The 21,952-nt window shown below is 38.4% G+C and overlaps 1 protein-coding gene across 4 annotated transcripts in view; it reads left to right on the forward strand.

Moving 5' to 3' along the window:
• SYNRG (synergin gamma) overlaps positions 1-21,952 on the forward strand; it is a 63,662-nt gene that overhangs the window by 20,646 nt on the left and 21,064 nt on the right. For all 4 annotated transcript variants that reach the window (XM_044993760.1, XM_044993762.1, XM_044993763.1 and 1 more), the window contains 7 exons: positions 154-231; positions 2,457-2,653; positions 4,028-4,276; positions 8,163-8,299; positions 11,032-11,150; positions 11,373-11,435; positions 16,238-17,188. In XM_044993760.1, coding sequence (XP_044849695.1) covers positions 154-231; positions 2,457-2,653; positions 4,028-4,276; positions 8,163-8,299; positions 11,032-11,150; positions 11,373-11,435; positions 16,238-17,188 — 1,794 coding nt within the window. The remainder of the gene's footprint in view (positions 1-153; positions 232-2,456; positions 2,654-4,027; positions 4,277-8,162; positions 8,300-11,031; positions 11,151-11,372; positions 11,436-16,237; positions 17,189-21,952) is intronic.

Raw genomic sequence — 21,952 nt, forward strand, 5'->3', positions numbered from 1 at the left:
TCAGTTTTGGTTTCTCATGTAGCCAGATGATTCCATGTCTGAAACAGGCTGGCTGAAATACCAAAAACTCTGTCACAGACGTTTTCCTATTTTGAATCTCTATACCCCTAATATGATTCTCGTCTCCCTTTTTAATATATTGCATACCTTTAGGTGTTGGAGTATTCCCTTCCCAAGATCCAATCCAGCAAATGATGCCACCTTGGATTTACAATGAAAGCTTGGCTCCAGGTAAAATATTCTGCTAAAACATCATTTAAAGAAAAAAGTATAAAAATCCTTACACTTCAGTGTTGCTTAATGTCTTACCCAAATCAGTATTTTTTTCATCTACAATAAAAACTTTCCAAATCCCTAAACTTTGTCAGGTTTGATACAGAAGCTTTCCAGTACTGTAGTTTTTGTTCCAAGTTCATGTTGGCTTGAGTCAGAGGTTCTGTGGCTATGACAGTGAGGAATACCAGTTTGTGTATGAGTATTTAAGACTGTTGGTGTCCCCTTTGTTCTTACTCAGTACTGTTCATACTATCACAAGTCAGGTTTCACCATAGAATCAGAAAATACATTATTAGATTTTAAGACCAGAAGGGATTATGATGACAATCTTCTTTGACCTCCTGCACAACACAGGCAAAAGACCTATCGGGTCATCTTATCCTGTCCCCTGCCATTGCAGAGTTGTTGTTATTGAGTGTGACGATGAATGGTTACACTTCCCCAAGTGCATGTCAGCATGCGATGTTTAAATGCAATACACACTTAACTTTGTTATTATTTACTGAAGGTAGCCATCATACTTGCAGTCACTGATGTTTGTGTCTTAAATTTAGTATTAAACTTCGGCTGACTAATGTCAACATATATTTCTTTGAGTAGAAGCAGGAAGAGCAACTCATGAATTTCTCGATCACTAATTTAATTTGTAAAGCAAGTGTTTTAATCACTCCTGGGAAAACTAGGTTATTGGTGCTGTTGTCTGAACTATACATGGTATTTCTTAGATCTGGTATAGCAGCAGTGGTAATGACCAAGTTCATCTGTTCCAAGTATAGCTTTGGAGAATCGTAGACATGGAGGCCTGGAAGGGACCTCCCCCTGTGCTGAGCAGGATTAAGGACACTTAGACCATCACAGACAGGTGTTTGTCTAACCGGTTCTGAAAGACCTCCCAGGATGGGAATTGTGCAGCATTCCTAGCTAATCTGTTTCATAGTTTCACAGCTCAATAGTGTTTGTTAGGGCAGTCTTAATTCGTTGCACAAACTGGCAAGCATTCCAAAACATGTTTTTGGATGTCTTACACGTCTTTGGTAGCTTTATCTGCATTCAGAGAAGGCGGCAGAAGCTTCTTCAAACATAGTAAATGTTAAATCTAGAGGTTATAATGATGGCAAATTATCTTAATAGGAATTGCCATTGTTGGTATTACATTTTTATGAGCTGTCTCCTTTCAGTATCTCTTGTAATTAAGCAGGCTCATTTCTTAAGGTTATTTGCCTTATATATGCCAGAAGCATAGTAAACAGAAAATGAAGTGCTGTACTAAATATTGATTAGATTGCACTGAATTTTAACTACATAATGCTGCTCTGGCTATCTTCACACAAGGATTATCCAGAGGCCTCATTACAGAAATATGTAGTGAAATTTATAAAGAGAACTAGTTGTGTTGTATGGATTGTCGGTTTTACTGATTAATTGATTTCCATTTTAATCAAGCAGGTGTCTGTCTTAGAATGTAAGCTTTTCATTCTGTCTAGGTATAGAGAATCTGCTGTGGCATAGGTAATTTTCTTTAGTGCTGGAGGAATAGTCAGAAGTCTTGCTGACTATAACACCCAGAACGTGGTGTGAAGTAGCACAGTTAGCTGGCAGAGTTGAGTCTCCTACATTTCTGAAAAATAACCACAGTAAGCAACTTGTTTTATTGCTCTGTGTATTGAAACTGAAGGGAATAGGATGTGTTGGCCAGATGGTTTTTGATGTAGTTTGTTCGTTAGAAAATAAATCAGTTAAGACATTGATACTACTAATTATCTTGATTTAGGTGCAGCTTGTTTAATACAGCATGTTATGTTCTCCTTGCAAGGGACTGGAGGATCCTTTTGACAGGCCTCAAGTTAATTGGTAGAGTTGTGCTGGAGTATGCAGCATTTTTATTCATTTTCCATTTTTCTTGGTAACTTGCAAATCTCTCTTCCCTATCTCTTTGGGCTTTGTTTGGGGAACTTCTTTTCTCCTTCACCTGCTTGATTGAATTTGAATGTAGAGGTAGAATGAGAAGTTATATTTAGATGAAACTTCTAGTATTATGTGCCAACTTTAACATTGATGCCTAATCAAATTGGTAACGTTCCATGTCAACAATATTACAATATAGTTAGAATAGAAAAATGATCTTAAAATCGCTTTAAAATATTTATTTTCATCTGCCAACACTGTGTTTCCCTCAATAGATTTGTATAAGAAAATTTTAGAAACCACTATGACTCCTGCTGGAATAGATACTGCTAAACTCTATCCCATTCTGATGTCATCTGGACTTCCCAGGGAGACCCTTGGACAAATATGGGCCTTAACCAATCGTACCACACCTGGAAAACTTACCAAAGAAGAGCTTTATACTGTCCTGGCTATGATAGCAGTAACTCAGGTACAAGTGACTGAGACAGACTTTTGGGGGAATGGAAAAGGGTCTAACCTCCTCTTGATTAACTGTCACTGACTTTTGTAACATCCCTGCAGTATGTTGTGTATGGACACGTGTACCTGTATTATACCACACATTAAATACACTGAGGGCAGGTCTACACTAAGGGCGGGGGTTGAATTAGGATACGCAAATTCAGCTATGTGAATAGCGTAGCTGAATTCGAAGTACCCTAATTCGAACAACTCACCCGTCCAGACGCGGCGGGGTCGAACTCCGCGGCTCCCCCGTCGACTCCGCCAACTCCTTTTGCCGAGGTGGAGTACCGGAGTCGACCGCGGCGCTTCCGGAGTTCGAACTATAGCGTCTAGATCAGACGCGATAGTTCGAACTCCGAAAAGTCGAACTCTCCGCGTCGAACCGGCAGGTAAGTGTAGACGTACCCTCAATGAATCCTGGCAAAACTCCCATTCACTTCAATGAATCCAGGATGTTGCTCTTTGCATTTATAGCTATTATTTCTTCGTCAGGACTCATTTAAGTTTGTATTGGCTTTGGCTTTTCTTTTATGCTGTATAACTATCTATTTAAGAACATGTGTCTGATGAAGTGGGTATTCACCCACGAAAGCTTATGCTGCAATACATCTGTTAGTCTATAAGGTGCCACAGGACTCTTTGTTGCTTTTTACAGATCCAGACTAACATGGCTACCCCTGATATTTAGGAAGAGATATGGGCCCCTCCACTAGATTATCTGAGCACCTGGGCAGTGGGTGAATTTGTTAATTTTTTAGACTGTGTAGTCTAGGTTTTAATTTCTGTGTCAGGTTATAGTGTAATGCCATGGCTGTTCCTAGTTTAATAGAAACTTGTCTAAAATCGCAAAAACCGCCATTCAAGTTTTGCAAACTTCACTATGATCAGAAGTTGACAGAAAAGAAATCCAGGAGTAAATGAGATGGGACAGTGAAGATAGGCACTGATGTACATTGTTAGGGATATGGGGGGGAAATTTGCATAGCACCTACCCATGTTTAGTGAGCTCCAGCCAGTGCTAAATTTTGAGCATTCAGATACAATTCTTGTGTGTGCTTTTAGTAAGTGAATCAAGTGAGTCTATAGATCCGTATGAGATCTAGCAGTAAACTGTATCAGTTCCAGCATATTGTATATGTGTAGGTTCACCCTGATTATGTGAAATTCAGTAGCCTTTTTTGTGTGCAAAAGACAGAATTGAAGAAGGACTGACTCCATGAATTTTCATAGTTTCAATAAATAAATTAAATTAGTTGAGAAATAAGAGTACAGATGGAGGAAATAGTCATTTGAAATGTGTAATGCATGTAGCTATCTCTTTATTTTTCTCCTTGTGCAGAGAGGAGTACCTGCAGTGAGTCCCGATGTTTTAAACCAATTTCCAACTGCTCCTGTTCCTACTTTAAGTGGCTATCCAATTTCATTGCCTGCCACAGTGAATCAACAGCCTATGAGGCCCTCTGGACCGCCAGTCTCCATGCCTCTTAATATTGGACAGGCAGTCATAGGAATGAACATAACTCCACCAGTGGGTGGAGCTGCAGCACAGGTTTCTAGTGGTTTCATGCCATCTTACCCCACAAACCAGGTTAGTGCTGTTTCTATAGCATAATAAATCTGTATTATCATTGCAAGGGATACTCTGTTTCAAAGCTGCATAATGACAACTGGATTTTAAGTAAATGTTAAAAATGAAACTGAAATCTAGAACATGCCCATTTAAATATGGAAGACCATGCTGTAGCAAGCCTCTTTGATGTTTCAGTCTCTTTCAGGTGTCATTAAAAAAGCTAGACAAATTTCTTCTCCCTTCCTAAGCTCTTGCATCCTGAGAAAGGCCTCTAGTTAGTTCCTTTTTTACGACATTTGAAGTGGAATTGCATGTAAACTAAATAAGACCTTTGTTATTTGGTTAGTAAAACAGAAGTGAGACCACAGGGAGAACTGAAAACTGTGTATCAGTGATAGAAAAGATGATCTGGCTAATGCCCACATTTTCTGGAAGCATAAATTGATCTTGGCAATCAGATTTGCTATTCAAAACTCAATTTGCCCAACATCCACAGCATATTCCTTTTGATGTTTTGCAGCATATACTGATTGATTTTTGCTTCCATAATGTTCTTCCTCTATTCAAAGATGACTTGGCCAAGATCACGTATAATACATTAATGTCTGGGATGAAGTCCTTTAGTAACAGATGTCTTCCATATCTAGTGAGATCCTAAACACACTTTTTGCTTTTGTGTTGTTGGAAGGGTAGTGTGGAGAACAGAATCCTTGCAATTAGTTCCCATTTAGTTATACAGCTAAAAGCAAGAATATTGCTTCTGATTCAAAGCCAGTAATAATGCAAATCTACTACTAATATAGTGCATTACATCTTCACCGCACTGTACAACATGAACCGTACCCACGTTGTTTGGTACAATCCAAAATGCTTAATTCTAAGTGTCTCAGTTTCTTGCAACTACAGAGAAAATTGACACCACTCGAGCAAACCAGTAGGTGTTGTACCTTAAAGGTGATGGTGCTTTTAAAAAAAAACAACTGCAAACCAACTAATTGAAATCCATGTTTTAACTGAACTAATGCTTTCTAGACCTTTAATAATTTTTGTTGCTCTTCTCCGGACTTTCTCCGATTTGTCCACATCTTTCCTGAAATGTGCGCCCAGAACTGGACACAATACTCCAGTTGAGGCCTAATCAGCGCGGAGTAGAGCGGAAGAATTACTTCTTGTGTCTTGCTTACAACACTCCTGCTAATACATCTCATAGAATCATAGAATATCAGGGTTGGAAGGGACCTCAGGAGGTCATCTAGTCCAACCCCCTGCTCAAAGCAGGACCAATTCCCAACTAAATCATCCCAGCCAGGGCTGTGTGAAGCCTGACCTTAAAAAACCTCTAAGCAAAAAGATTCCACTACCTCCCTAGGTAACCCATTCCAGTGCTTCACCACCCTCCTAGTGAAAGTTTTTCCTAATATCCAACCTAAACCTCCCCCACTGCAACTTGAGACCATTACTCCTTGTTCTGTCATCTGGTACCACTGAGAACAGTCTGGATCAGGGGTAGGCAACTTATGGCATGGGTGCTGAAGGCGGCACGCAAGCTGATTTTCAGTGGCACCCATGCTGCCCAGGTCCTGGCCACCAGTCCGGGGGGCACTACATTTTAATTTAATTTTAAATGAAGCTTCTTAAACATTCTGAAACTTTATTTACTTTACATACAGTAGTTTAGTTATATATTATAGACTTATAGAAAGAGACCTTCTAAAAAGGTTTAAAATGTATTATTGGCACGCAAAACCTTAAATTAAAGTGAATAAATGAAGACTCAGCACCTCACTTCTGAAAGGTTGCTCACCCCTGGTCCAGATCCATCCTCTTTGGAACCCCCTTTTAGGTAGTTGAAAGCAGCTATAAAATCCCCCTCTCATTATTCTCTTCTGCAGACTAAACAATCCCAGTTCCCTCAGGCTCTGATCATAAATCATGTGCTCCAGCCCCCTAATCATTTTTGTTGCCCTCCGCTGGACTCTTTCCAATTTTTCCACATCCTTCTTGTAGTGAGGGCCCAAAACTGGACACAGTACTCCAGATGAGGCCTCACCAGTGTCGAATAGAGGGGAATGATCACATCCCTCGATCTGAGGGCAATGCCCCTACTTATACAGGCCAAAATGCCGTTAGCCTTCTTGGTAACAGGGCACACTGTCGACTCATATCCAGCTTCTTGTCCACTATAACCCCTAGGTCCTTTTCTGCAGAAAATGAATGAAAAATCATCCCAGAATGATGTTTGCTTTTTTTGTGCAACAGTGTTACTTTAGCTTGTGATCCACTATGATCCCTTTCTGCAGTACCCCTTTCTAGTGGATCGGTCTTCCTTATGCTGTAGCATGTAAGCCACATTGCTGTTTCTCTATTGTTGCATTCTCACTTTTGCTGTTGTTTTGGTAGTGTGAGATCTGGGTTTAACTGAACCTGTGCTGATAAACTGGTCTTTTATACCAACAACCATCTTGTCTCGTATTCGCTTTTTTGAAGTTCCATATTTGCAATGTTCAGCAAGACTGTGAACTGCGGTAATAAGTCTCAGCTGTTTCCCCTTGTTTCTGGCACTTCCTATTAAGTTTGCCCCTTTCATATGTAATATTGCCTGGCTTTGAAACGGGCATCAAATGCTCATGCTTCACTTTGGAGTATTCTTTCTTTTCCTCCTCAGTGAGGAGGAGGGCACATAGGATATCAGCAACAGCAAGAAACAGGGCATTTACCTGATATTCTCGTGCTTTCTCTGTTAAACCAGAATTGCCCAAATCTATGGCTCCTGCAAGGCTGGCTGCCTGAGTTGCAAAAATCAAACATCTCTAATAGAGCCATTTGTGCTATGGGGCTCTACTGCTGAGGTGAGATAGGGCTCTGCCTTCTTGCTGCTGATTTCACAGGTCTCCTCCCTGATATTCCATTTTCCTCACTCGCTGACCACTCTGACAGTCTGGAGGTGTCTTTTCTTTCCTTTGCTCCTTCTTTAGAGAGAGGGATTCGCTCACTTCTGACATCATGTAGTGTGAGGACATAAACGCAGGGGCATGATTTAAGCAGCCGCTGGAGAACTCTCTAATCAGGAAGTTCTGACATTGTTAAGCTCCCTCCTGCAACACATCCTGGTCCTCTCTGTTAATTGTGGACCAAAAACTCTATAACCACTCCATATAAAGTGGACTCTGAAGCACAATTATATGCTTATGGAGTATCCAGGATCCTGATATTTATTTCTGTGGGTAAATTCAGAGGCCTCATGTGTTTCTAGACCATTTAATTGAAAAGTAAATTTAACTAGTACTAGTAACATATCAAAGGGCTTTACATAGTCATGTGTCTACCTCTTGGTTCTTCAGTGGTCTCTGTGAAATTAATTGCTTCTCTCAGTCCATTCTTTCAAGGACATATGTCCACCCCATCATAATAAAATAACCCTTGGCACCATTGCTTCCCATTTCAGTGCCTTTGCTGAAGGCTCAATGGCTTTGCAGAGTAAACAATCATCTAGCGTTTAGCTGCGGATCTTCCAAAGCAAGGTTGTCATGTTTGTCGGACAGCATAAGGAAGCTTTTACTGCAGATGCTGGTGCTGTGCTTGTTTTATGAATGAATAAAAGATATTTTTTAGAGTTAAGCTTATCTTGTGCCTTTATTCCACATAAATTCACTTTTTATCATAATTATGGAAATTGACAAGATCTTTTGTTTCATGTCCATTCCCCTCAACTGTTTCTTTCAGTAACATTTTGTAGGGCTTTGTCTGTTCCCTTTAACTATTGATTTGTATATTAAGACTTTGCAGTGAAGTATATAGGAAATTTACTGAGTAGGCAAAAATATTCCATATATACTTAAAATGTCAAGGTAATGTGTTTTCTCGTCTTAAATGGGGGGGGGTCTCATGATTTTATGGAATCCAGGTAGTTAAACCAGAAGATGATGACTTCCAGGATTTTCAGGATGCGTCAAAGTCTGGCTCACTCGACGAATCTTTCTCCGATTTCCAAGGGGAGGGACCTGGATCCTCCAAAGCAACCAGTTCTCAGCACCGGAGCAGGTGGAGTAGAGCTCTGAATTTCTTTTCAGTAACTTAAATATCCCTTTTAAAGCAATTAAATGTTTTCTTCTCTGTCTAACTTTCTAACCCATAATTTCATACCATCACCTGATCTTGACTCTGGCAGTTTCTTTCAGCAGCCATTTCAGAAATCCTAATGGCAGTGTATCCAAACTGACATTTAATGTACTATAGATTGCTGACCATTCTTTAGAATTCCATTCATTGTGCTGAGATAAATTGTATATAAAGTTATGAGAATAGGTTTTCAAGTGTTTATTCTGTTGCTGACAAATCATGAGTTCTTTCATACCATGCATTTAGGCTCAAACCTTTACATATAGCAATCCACTCATTCCTGTGCTCTCAGAAGAATGAATTGGGACAGATAAGCTATGCACTTAGCAGTAGCTGCCCTTGTTAAAGGCCTGATCCGGCACCCATTGAGGTACGTAGAAAGCTTCCCATTGAGTTCAGTTGCCTTTGATCAGGCCATAAACACCCAAAATGCATGCAGAGAGGATCACATGCCAAACTGTAGTCTTTTAAATGGCCATGGCTCTTCAGTGGATGTTTGGTGTTTTGTGTTGTGTGTGTGTGTGTGTTTTTTTTTTTAAGCTCCTCTCATCCTTTCCATTTTGGCCAATTTTTATTTAATACCTGATTTTGAGTTGTGGTGATTGCCTGGAAATCCCATTTAAAGTCTGTTTCATTCAAATTTTAGAGGTCTACTGGCATTATGGTTGCTCAACGCCTCTCCTATTCTGGCGGCCCTTATTTAATTGAGAGAGTAGCATTGCCTCAGTACGGTCACGGGTTAGGCAGTGTGGAGTAGAGAAGTAATCATCCAAAGCTTCCTGATTTTGAGTCTGAATTCTTTCACACAATTCTGACTTTCAATGTCCTGTGATCAAGAAGCCCCAAAATTTTATTTTCTCATACTGTACAGGGAAAAATAATATGCTTCTCCCACCTGCCTAATTTTAATTAATTTTAGGAACAAAACATTTTGTCTGTATGTATTGAACAGGTTGTTCTTATATGTAGATTGGACAAATACTTTCAAGGTGATTACTGGTTGCTTCGTTGACAATGACATCAGAGGAAGATACTAGAATTAATTGTTCAGCGGCAGCATGTGTAAAATTACAGTCTGAGTCATAGTTTTCATGAAAGGGATTTCATTTTGCTAGTTTAAATCAGTAGCACTACATTCATCTGAAGATGCTCCATATTTTTTTTAGTCCTTATTTTGTTTTAGGCATAATTCTGCAATTAATAAAATTATTTTGTTAGGAAGTCTTAGCAAAAGCATTTACAGATCTGTAAGCACAGTTTTGTTTAAAAATTTGTAATTGGAGTTGGAGGGTCATGAGAAATCAGTGTTTTCCACTACAGTAGTTCTCTTTATTCAGTTGTAAAAGCATTCAGTTTTGTACAGAATATTACAATGAACTATAGTCTAATTGCTTATGGAGTTTTATTTTTTTTAAAAAAAACGTGTAGTGTACACCAGATTAACTGTTATATTTGTCAAGATTGGATATCGAACGGTCTGTTTCGTAGTGATGTGAAATTAAATTATATTGCCATCAACTACATATTTTGACATTGCTCTGTGTCTTATTCTGCAAGCCCCACCGGCCACCATTAGAATGCACATGCAAGTGCTGGGTTTGTGTGTAGCTTGCAGGCCACTGATAAGGAGATTTAAATGGCTGTGGAAAGATTCTTGCTGTAGGCCAAAGAATGCCATAGAAATTCATTCACATTTTCAGTGTGTATGGTGTTAAATGACATAAACTAGAGGTAAAATGTAGTCATTCTTATGTAAAGGATGTTGTTCTGCAGAGCTGCCAAGGTCTGATAAGGGAGGGGAAGCGAAGCTCTTACAGTATATGTTTAAATCTTTCAGGAATTGCTAACACAGTATTAGGTTATTATGGCAGTTTATTATGTTCATGTGCAAAAAGTTCTGTTCATTTAATTATGGCATAATCCTGACATTGCTGAACATATGGCTACCTGAACTTGGTGACTTTCGCTGTGTAGAAATTCAAACGTTATCCTTTGCTCCTATTGGAATAATGGATCTGTTCTCTTCTCATTTTTGCAATATGCAATGAAATGTAATCAAAAGCCGAAGAAATGGAAGCACAGAGTTAGCAAAGTCTTAGGCAGCCTGTGATTCTTACCAATTTCTGGTCCCATCAAGAAGGCATGCCCTTAACCATCTTGGACAATGTGATTAATGAAACCACAGTGCTTTTCACATATATGTGTGTGTTCTCTTCTGGGTTAAAAACTGCAGTGATGCGTATCTAGAACAGTTCTGTCACAAGTAAGAATAAAAAAGTTAACGCACTTAAGGCATCTCTATTCTCCATGGGTGGAGAATTTACTATTTTGGCCCAGAGTAGTGTTGATAGAATTTCAATGAGATAGTGACTAGCATAAGATGAATGGGGTTGGCGTGAGAATATTGCTGCTGCAGATCTTTATGAACGTAGTGTACATTATAAAACTCTCTTTTAAAAGTGCAGAAGTAAAATAAGTCCTTTACCGTGTTTGATAGAGCACATTTGTGTTAATACACATAATTTAGACAGATGCTAATAAGTTGCTCTTTCATTTCCTAATATCCTGCTTGCTTTAAATAATAGAAGAAATTAGATTGCTCAGGAGTTTTTTTCTTTTTTCTTTCTTTCTTTTTTGTGTGTTTGTTTGTTCAGTGTTCCTTCTTTGCTGATTCCACTCCCTGGCACTAAAACACCTTCCTCAACGGATAAATATGCTGTGTTTAAAGGAATTGCAGTTGAAAAGCCTTCTGAAAGTGCAGCTATGTTTGGAGGTAAACAAAAACTGTTTAATTGTTAACACTACATGTAATGTAACATTTAGTTCAATTTTTCATATTTCAGTAGTGCCTGTGACATTGGTAAAATGTTAATATGAAATGTTGAGTGCAAGATGACAGCATCTGTACCAATCTAATCTGTACCATAACTGATTGTAGCCTAATTTCACAATATCTTAATGGAAATTATCTTTTTTTTTATTTCATGCATGATAGATTATGGAGACAAATACAGTGCTTTCCGAGAGTTAGAACAACCATCAGAGAGTAAATACTTAGGTAAGCATTTGATCTTACAAAAAAAAATTGGGGGGGAGAGGGGGAAGTATTAGGCTCTTTCAATACGTTGCATGTTTTTTAGGGTCCTGCATGAACTTCAGAATTCCCACTGCTAGAATTTTAGGCTAAAGACCCTACAGCTCCTCAAATGAGCCAAAAGTATCTTGAGAAGATCATAAAATTTATCATTGACACATAGTCCACAATGTCATGTGTTTTTATGGAAAGATTGGTCCCTGCTTTGAAGGTCTATGTGGGTGCAATTTTGGAATCACTTGTTGGTAGGTTTTTGTCATCTCTCCTGTAGACTTGCTTTAAAAGTGAGGAGCTGTACATCCTGATAAAGGTGTGCAATGCAGCATTTCAGGGTTTCTGTAGAAGCTTTCCGTTCTTATGGTACAGCTTAAGCCATGTATGGCTTTTGGTATACAGTGCCACAATAATAAAGAGCTACTCATTTAGCTTAGAGCAGTGATACTCAGACTGATGCTCGCAAGCTGCAAGTGGCTCTTTAATGTGTCTCCTGCAGCTCTTTGCCACACGTGATATTAAAACTGTGTGATTTAATTAGCAACCAATCAGGATGCTTTTACAATGTTATTAACCTATTGTAGTTGCTAAAATAATAATACTTGGTCAGTTATTTTGCTGTGAGAATAATATATGTATATATACCCTAAATATGTCCCCTGCCATACTGTTTAAATATGAATATATAATACTGTGGTAAAATAAACAATGAATTCACATCACTGTGGCTCTTTTGGGTAATGTTGATCACTAATTTGGCTCCTGAACCACCGAGGTCTGAGTATCACTGGCCTAGAGTTTGCCCTGAGTCAATTTTATTTGTGGGAATATGTGAAAATAAGTCTTAGTTATTCTCTGAAATACTATTACTATGTAATTGCAATAAGTGAAAACTACCTAAGCTCTTTCCTGAACAGGCCATCTATGTATAACATGTATATTTACATAACATAAACGGTACTGTCCTCTTTTAATCTGATGGGAAAGAGGAACCCTCTGCAACTCTGTTGGCTTCATATATCATCAGTAATCAGAGCATAGGGTAATGTATTGCTAATTTCACAGAGGTGGAAATTCTGCTGTATTGCCACCCTGCCAGTATGTGTCACTGTACTTGGAAGCAGAAATTATTGAGAATCTGTTCACTACATATGGAGACAATTGTGCCAAAATCTCCTTAGTTTTACTAAGTTACACAGTAAGGGCCTGAGCATCTGAAACTCCTGTGATGATCTGTGGAGTTAGTGTGTGCTCAGTAGCTTTCCAGTATCAGGTATTTAAATTACTGTTATGAGTATTTCAATATGACTTGCAGTTGTCTATTGCTTGCAAGGAAAGAGAAAAGTTACTTCTGGATTTGTAAACTGACCAGCTTTCACCATTGTTAACCCTTTCACCAGCTTACATTTCTAATGGAAAAGTTTACAGTTCATCAGTAAGTTTAGTTTGCTGTGCTGTTTTAATTTTGGTTAATGAATGTCAATTTCACAAATTCTTTGTATTATTTTTAAAGCAGCATTTAAAACACATTATTGGAGCAGGTGAATTGAGGAAAAAATGTTTAGCTCGCATCATGCTTCAAGTGATGATAATGTCCACCTATTATAATTGTAACTAATATTCTCTCAAATCTGTCCATAGCTTAAATTAGTTTAAAATTATCACATTTGTGAAAGTGACTTGAATCTTAATGGTGTATTTGTAAAATATGAATTGAATGAAATCTGGGTATGTGCAGTACTAGACATTTGTTGTTTTTTAAGTAGTTGAGGCATATTTTATAACAAGTAACATCTCTGCAAATATATCATGCTGGTGAATGGGTTTAACATCATAAATTTAACAAAGAAAACCAATTATACTTCAATTTCCACATATTTGTGAGGTGACAGATATGTACTGTAGAATAAATTGTCTGTCTTTATGTTTAAGCTGCATTTTATATGCTGTAAAGTGTTTTGGGTATAAACTTACCTTTCATACACAAACATTGTACGAAAAAGAAATTTTTAAATTCCTCTCTGTAGGGAAAATGTGCATTTTGGGGTTTAAACTGTAGTCACTTAAACTGTATTATTTTCAAGGCCCTTCATTTTCAGTTATTATTTTGTTTCAAATTTCCTGCAGTTTATCAGTGCTAATTACAAAGACTTAAAAACAGGTGAAAATCAGTGGGGGGGGGGGGAATTGTGGGTAAATATCAGGATTAACATTGGGGAATAAGAGGACAGGAAAAAAAGCAACAAATAGAGAAATGAAAGGGTATTGAAAGTAAAAGCAGTTTAATACTGTGGTTCATTTCATGATTTGTACATTAACAGTGCGTACACATATGCATGCGGATAGGCATGTAGGTATGTTCCACTGTATTGTCTGATTTTAACAAACAGCCTTACATTTACACTTAGTTTAGTTCATTATTAAAATAAACACCTCCAACTAATGTAATGTATTGGATTTTCTTAATGTAATCAGTATTTTTGTGTACTGGAGTGGTTTAACATTTGGGTGAAAATCGATAAATTCAGACTTTTTTAGTAAAAATTGGTAAAAACTGAAAACATATTTCACATTTAATATGTAAAATATTACATTTAAACAGTAAAACAACTGCACACCGACAGAACCAGACTAACACGGCTACCCCTCTGATACATTTAATATGTGATCTGAAAACTAAAGATTTTTACATTTATGAATAATTCTCTCAGTGTAGAAGGATAATGTGTGAGTTATTAATCTATAGGCACCCTGAAATAACTATTCTCTTTTTGGGTCCAATTCGAGATGCTGATCACCTTCAAATTTACTAGGCAGTCAGGTCGCTCGGCACTTCGCAAGTTCAGGTCCTTCAGTGATGATTTGTGTTTAATCGCCAAACCCGTCTTGCATTAAGGAATAAAGAAATTGATTGCATTAGGAAAGAGGAGCTGCGTTGTCTTTCTGACTATCTCAAACCTGGGAGCAGCTACAAATAGCCACAGTAACAAAAGAAAAGGAACAACATCATGTTTTGATTCCAAATCCAACTTTTTTCTTGCACCTTTTTGCAAAGCTTATATACTTCTGCTGACTTTTTCAGAAGAAATGCTTCAGTGCTCCCTACCTAACTCCAAAAAATGGTGTCAACTCTAGTCATGGGCCATCGCACAATAAGCACACAATAAGTGGTGTGAGTGGGTGTGATGGAAGGGGGATATTTTAGCAATGGAACAGATTTGTTCTGGGCTCCTAAGGTACAGGGCCATGTAGAAGTTTTTGGAGACTGGGGGAAAAATCTGAAACTGAGCTCCCCCACTCCAAAAGTGAGGACCCAGGTGGTAGGGAGGGTAGAGCTAGCCTGCCCTACACTCACCCCGCAGCGGTGGCTACTGTCCTGCGGGGGCTGGGCCTGCTTCCTACTCCATGGTGTGTGACCTGGTGCATGGGGTCACAGCATCATTCAGGTTTGGTCTGGCCGCCTCTCCACTGATGGAGTGGCTCCCCGGCCAAATTTGAGTGAGTGGCATCTCTGTACAGGTCACAACACCATTCACTCCGATTCCACAGGTTTGGGGGGGCCTCTCAAACAGGGGGCCTGTGACAAATTGCTGTTCCCTTTCCCCTGGTGGCCCTGCTGAGGTGTTCTAATAATCAGTAAGAAAGACAACATAAACATTGTAAGAAATGCCATGACAGTGTCCTTTTAAAATCCAATTAAATTCTTGATTGATGCTTTTGCTACAAGTTATATGCCAGCCAGCTCTGTATGTTTTAGTCTGATGGCAGTTCAAGTTCAGTATTTACTTTGAGTTTCAGTTATCAGTCTTAACAGAAGCTGGAATGTCATGAAAGTGACTAGATTAAGTTTTGTAAAGTTCTGAATGCTTGACTCTCTTTGCACTTGATAGAAACAGAAAAGGGTAGACTTTTAAAAGGAGGGTTTAAAATGATGCAAGGTGATTAGTTAAGATGATGGCTGTGCCACCTTTGTTGGACTGGCACTTTGGTGGGTTTTTTTCTTCCTGTTAATTGTATTTTCCATCACGTACACTCTGGTAAAATTCTGTTATGCCTTGGCCTTCTTTTGCCATATAAATAAAAGCATTAAAAAAAGTCACTGTCTGCTATCTGAAGCCAGGTGCTTCTGGCAATCAGTCTGTTCCCTCAATACTCCCCTTTCAGTCTGTCAGTGCTGCTTTCATTTTGGCTTCCTGCTGCCATTCTGTGAGGAAACCATGTGCCACTGCTCTGACTTTGAAATTGCCAGTGGGGAGTTGGGGGAGGGAGGTGGAGAGAAGGTCAGAGAAGATTTTGGCAATAGTTCTGCCATATTTCTGGCATCGATAACAGGGCAAATACAAGCATTGGCACAAGTGAAATTCCAAATTTCATTCTTGGCAGTGACAAGTATGAGGTACATGGAAAGAGGAAAGGATCTGTCCAGTATTCAAACAACATCAGTACTGAACACCACCTAAGTTTGTCACTCAGAAGCATGTGTTGATATTGAACTCTTTCTAAATTGAGTTTGATATGGTTTGAGGCTACTTTAAGGATTTATACATTTTTGGAATAATAATTGGCATAATTGGAGACATCACCAAAATTGCGTAGAAGCCTAGTTTTGTATTTTAACACACACTCATAGCTGGCAAATTGAATAGGTTTTCATGCAAATATTTTGATATTGCATGAAATAATTTGTTTGATGCATGGTGTGAGTATGATATACATGTTCTCATTTCAAGATCGTACTTATTGTTCTTCTTTTTTCCCCCTCTCCCCTTCAGGAGATAGCTTTGCAGAATTCAAATCTGCAGGAACCGATGATGGTTTCACAGATTTTAAAACCGCTGACAGCATCTCACCACTAGACCCACCTACAAAAGAGAGAACTTTCCCTGCATCCTTCCCCTCTCTACCTGCACAGCTAAAACAACAAACACAAGCAAAAACCTCTCTGAATCTGGCAGACCTAGATCTCTTTTCCTCCACTGGGGAGAACAAACAACTTTCATTTCCAGCTGCATTTAGTTCATCAAAATCAACCTCTTTCCCTGCACCACCACCTCCAACATCTGCTGCTGCTCCTCCACCAGCACCCAGTAAAAGCTCGAGCTTGGCTGACGACTTTGGAGAATTCAACCTTTTTGGGGGATTGTCTAATTGTCTATCAGTTGGGGGACAAGATGACTTTGCAGATTTTATGGCTTTCAATAATAGCAGTGGCTTTTCTGAACAAAAAATGGATGACAAATACAAAGCTGTTAAACAAGAGGCCAATCCTGTTCCTCCAGCTGGCTCCTCTCTCAGTGCAATGAAAAGTGGGCAGAATTCTGCCGCTGCCGCTCCCACCAAATATGATATCTTTAAACAGCTTTCTCTGGAGGGCTCTGGAACAGGTGTTGAGGAACTGAAAGACAGCACCCCTTCAGTGAAAAGTGATGACGACTTTTCCGACTTCCACTCTAACAAGTTTTCTTCCATGTGTAGTAACATGGATAAATCCCTGGTAGACAAAGTGGCAGCTTTCAAGCATGCCAAGGAAGACTCTGCTTCTGTCAAGTCTCTGGATCTCCCCTCCATCGGGGGCAGCAGTGTTGGCAAGGAGGATTCTGAAGATGCGCTCTCTGTTCAGTTTGACATGAAACTGGCCGATGTGGGAGGAGATCTTAAGCATGTCATGTCTGATAGCTCTTTGGATTTGCCAACAGTTAGTGGCCAGCATCCGCCAGCAGCAGGTGAGGAATTGGTTAGATTGCTCTGGTAATGTAGGCGACGGAGATTTCGATAATGTTACTCTGTGTGCTAAATTACAGTATTATGCACTAGTCTTTCAGTTGTGAAAGGCTTCTAAACCTGTCTACCTGCTAGCTACCAGTCCCTTAGCAGGGCAGTGCTGTCGTTCATTGTTCTAGATAGCTATAAATAGATTGGACAGTTTAAAATTAATACTAACTTATTTTTGAGGTTTGATCACATTGTCTGACTAATGCCCATTAGCAGGAATTCAAATGGAAGCTCTTCTAACACAAACAATGTCATTCCATCTGTATGAGCTAGTTCAGTGGTATTGAAAGCCACTTTAGCCTTTTGGTTTCAGCTAAGCACCTGGCCGCTCTGTGCTTCTGAAAAAAGGCGGAATACTAATTTGTGCTGTTAATTAAAACCTTTCTAACCAATGACACTAGTATATATTGCCTTTAAAGCAGGGATGCATTTACTTAGCCAGAGCTCCGTAGTACTGGAAATGAAGGTATTAAATACAGTTTTACTGTAACTGGAATACAGTTAGTTTTTAGAGTTAATACCATTGCTGGGAGTAATCATGCAAAGAGCCTGTACATGCTAGCATGGTAATCACTTTTGGAGCTAAATTTAAAACCAAGCTATTCTTACTTTATTCTTGTTAGGTTATCCCCTTTTTAATTTCTCTTAATGAAAGCACTCCTGAGAGAGGATGAACTAAGTATTTCCAATCTTATTGCATATCATAAAACAGATTTCCCAAGTGTCCTGTTTTTTCTTTTTATATGTACATAGAGAAATAAGATGTAGTTAAATGTTTTGTGGCCTTTAATAATATGGGAACTATTACTGTATTCTAGTGACAAGTATTATGCAGTCCAAGGCTTTTTTGAATGGAGGGCCACACAAACTGTAATTGTAAAAGCTATTGCTGCAAGAATTGGTTATTTCCATGTGAAATGTTTCTTCCATTTTTGCAGATCTGGTAGGAAAAATATACAGTACTGTAATTTTGCATTAGATGATATTTTTAAGTAAGGGAGAAAAAATGATGGCAACTTAGGCATGGAAGATACTCTTTAACAGGGTACAAAATTTCAGGAATAATTTTATTAGCAAAGATGTTTAATTTTCATATTAGGGCTTGGTAAAATTCCAAGTTCAGTGGGCTGTCAAAAAGGTAGCACCTACAGTGTGTCTTGAGTGTTGACTTTGGTTTTGAAAGCACTTTTTCCTAATATTTTTCTAGCCTCTTTTGGTGGTAGCTTGATTTTATGTAGCTCTTCTCCTACATCTGAGCTTCATTGGCCACAGCAACCAGTAATTGATAACTGCAATTTGTGACAGGAAAAGATATTTGGGGGTTTTTTGTTTTGTTTTAAAGGATTAGCTCATCATGTGCTTGATGCTGAAAATTTGAACTTTGGAGTACTAATTAGAAGCTATTTTTCTGAAACTTAAAACAAAGTCTGTATTCTTTCATGGTGCCAAATTAGATATTTTCACAAGGAGAGTTTTACTCTACCTCCTTCCTGTTTCGGTCTCGTAATCAAGCTTGATCTGAACTATATTTGTTAAAATAACCCTTTGTGCTCATGTGTTTCTTTATGTATGTTTGATACATTTCAAGCTATGAACCAATGATGTTCAAGTCTTTTTTTTAGTTTACATAATTTAAAAAGCAGATTTTTTTCACTTCCTTTGATCTGTATATTTAATGTCAGAAAGGGACAGTATCCCTTTGTAGTCCTTGTTACAGAGAGCTGGCTGACTAGCCAATGGGAACCATTTTTGTTGTCTGCCCAGATTGTGTAAATTTCTTAAATGAAGAATAGCTTTAGGTGGGGCTCTGTAAAGCATTTTATTTGACTTTTCTAATTCTAGCACAGCAATACAAGGGTCTTTATTCCTTGTCCACTTGTTCATGTGATACAGATGGATTGTGGGTACAGGGAAGGGTATTTCTTTGGGGGAAGGGTAGAAGGTCCACTCACTCCCTATTTGAATTGCTTTAGGGTTTTTTTGGGTGGGGAGGAATAACTTTCCAAACTGTCTCTAAAGGGGATACTGTCTCTTTAAACTTTGCTATAATTCTTGGTGTGGAAGGTATACTATACTAATGTTGCATTTCTCTTGCATATACTTGGTATAACCCTTTGAGCACTTGCTGCATGTTGTTAATTTCAACCAGGCACCTTCTTTTATACCAAATTTAACCTTTTCTCCAACACTAAAGTATTTTGGTTCGTGCTTAGTCGCGTTATATGCATGCATCTGATTTGTTTCAAGTTCAGTTGACAGTGTTGCAGCAAGAGCCTGCCCTTACTCATAATATCCTCAAAGGGTTATCCAATTTGCTGCACTTGCAAACCTGTAAAGTATCTTTTCTTCAACATTATTGGAAATCTCTGTGTATTTTAATCCACATCAGGTTTTTTGCTGCTTTTCTAATGTCTTATTTCAACTAAACATTTCCTGTGTGAATGTGCCTTCTCAAATCTGCTTTGATATCTCTTCTGCAAATACTGACCTGCATGCTTTATTCTAATGACTCCGTTAAGAGCTCTTATGTATCACTATCTTTTGTGATCTGTAAGTCCTGCTGTGTTAATAAATATTATCTTGGCATATTTTGAAACTGTGGGGATGTGTGTAATTTGTTTGTAGTCCAGAAATGTTTGTTTGTTCTGAAAAATACAAAGTTTAAAGCTATAGTATCCCCCTAGACTGGAAGTTGCCTTTCTGCTTGTAGAGATCAGTGTACAATGCACTGCAGTTCTTCAAACAAATTGAATTAAGTTCTTTGAGCTTGCTTCCTGTGCACTTCTGAAACTTTAAATACCAGGCTAATCGTCAAATGATTTAACTAGGGGTGTGAGAAGGAAGCTTAATGAGCTAGTTGTCTGGGGCGGAAGGGCAGGTTTGTGAATTCTAATGTTGGTGGCTTGACAACACTGACAATTTATATAGTCTCTTCCCATGCTATAGTTATTCTGTAGATTAACAGGGGACCTGTGTCTCAGTATCGACTCATATCTTAGTTTCTCTGCTGTTACCAACAAGGGTGCCAATTGGGTGGTGAAGGGTTTTATGATGTGAACTTAAGTCCCTTGGAAATTGAAAAGACAAATGAGCGCATTTCGGGTATCGTAGGCCACCAAACAGTCTTCTGATGCTAACTACTTTTGGTCACTGCTAACCTGAAATGAACTTGCACTAATGACCTAGAAGTGAAAGGCGCTATTCTTGGTTCTGTTTTGTAATGTTTAGTATAATTTTTATATCACAGATGACTCAAAGTTAAAAATAGATTTGTGGTAATTACCATTTCAAAGCCCATTGTTCCTTTGGGATCTCTTAAATCTTGGGACCACGAACACGTCTATTACTGATAATCTCAAGTATGAGGTATAAAAGTGATGATACTAAGCTTGTTGCATACATAGTTAATTCTCTTTACAACTTTGCTTGTAAAATAATTTTTTTTTTAAATGAGGAAGCAGTAATAAAGATTGAGGTGCCAAATTTTTATTTCAATTTGGTCTTTTTGGCCACAAGACCTAAAGCTGGCAAAGAGTCAGTAGAAGCTTTTTTATTCCTCTTCATACAAATCTTGAGAAATTTTAAAGGGAAAATTGTTCCCATTTTAGAAAGCTCATTCATTACGTCTTGCCCTACAACTTTTTTTATTATTATTTTATTTTTAAACCAGTGTCTAGAAGTGTAAACACTGACAGACACTAATGGTAGAGTTCCTTTAAAATTGTGTCTTTGTTGATCAGATAACCAGACATGAGTTAGGAGGAATGGGGAGTGAATGACTATTAAAATGCTTGCTAGATTTAGTTTCATGTTGAAATTTTATCTCTGGTCATGATCCATACATCAGTAGTTTTTCATCCCTGGTTGATGTGTAGAAGTTCAATTGCAAGATCTCAGTGTAATGCTTCTATGAATACAAGTGCTTAAAAGCTTTTACATCTGCCTCAAGGAATCTAACAGTTAAAAGTATAAATTTATGTGTTTTAGTTTTCCAAGTCGAGCAATAGCGCTTAGAAGTACATAGCAATCCTCCACAATATCTGGAGCTTTAGAATTCTACAGGCTTAAACCAAGCTGTTTCTGCTAATACAAGCTCCAAAATGCCTTTATTCTGCTCAAACATTGTTTATCGTGATACTAAAAAAATATTTAGTAAGATTCTCTAATTCCACCGCATGGGAACACTTTTTCTTTCCTTCATTTTAATATATCAACAGTGAATTTGGTGCCTTTGTTAGTGGCCAGACTAACAGCTCTGAGAGCTGCATGAACTAGAGTAAATTGAATAGCTCCATTGTAGTCACTGGGATTATATTACTTTTCACTGGTTGAGAATCTGTCCCTTAATTCCTCCAGGCACCAGTAGGCATGACACAGGCAGCTGTAGCACGAGCCTCTGTACTGTGCCCTGTCCAGGTTTTTCAGATCTGACCTCGAGGGATCACCTGAAGGGCGAAGAGAAGCTGTGTCTATGGCACATTAAGCCCATTTGAGCTCATTGCAGAGCCTGCCAACAAAACTGCCAATTAATATCAATTGTGGTGGTTTTGTGACATGGGCCTCTCTCCAAGAGAATTTTCAACTAGGTATTTTTTATATAGATCACCTAACAGCACTCAAATGATATAACAATTTTCAATCACCAGGCTTGAATTCAAACCTGAAGTCTCGAGGTGAAAGGCTCCACCTGTACATATCCAAATACATTTACAAAT

This window comes from Mauremys mutica, chromosome 19 (assembly GCF_020497125.1).
Source record: "Mauremys mutica isolate MM-2020 ecotype Southern chromosome 19, ASM2049712v1, whole genome shotgun sequence".
Taxonomy (NCBI): domain Eukaryota; kingdom Metazoa; phylum Chordata; order Testudines; family Geoemydidae; genus Mauremys; species Mauremys mutica.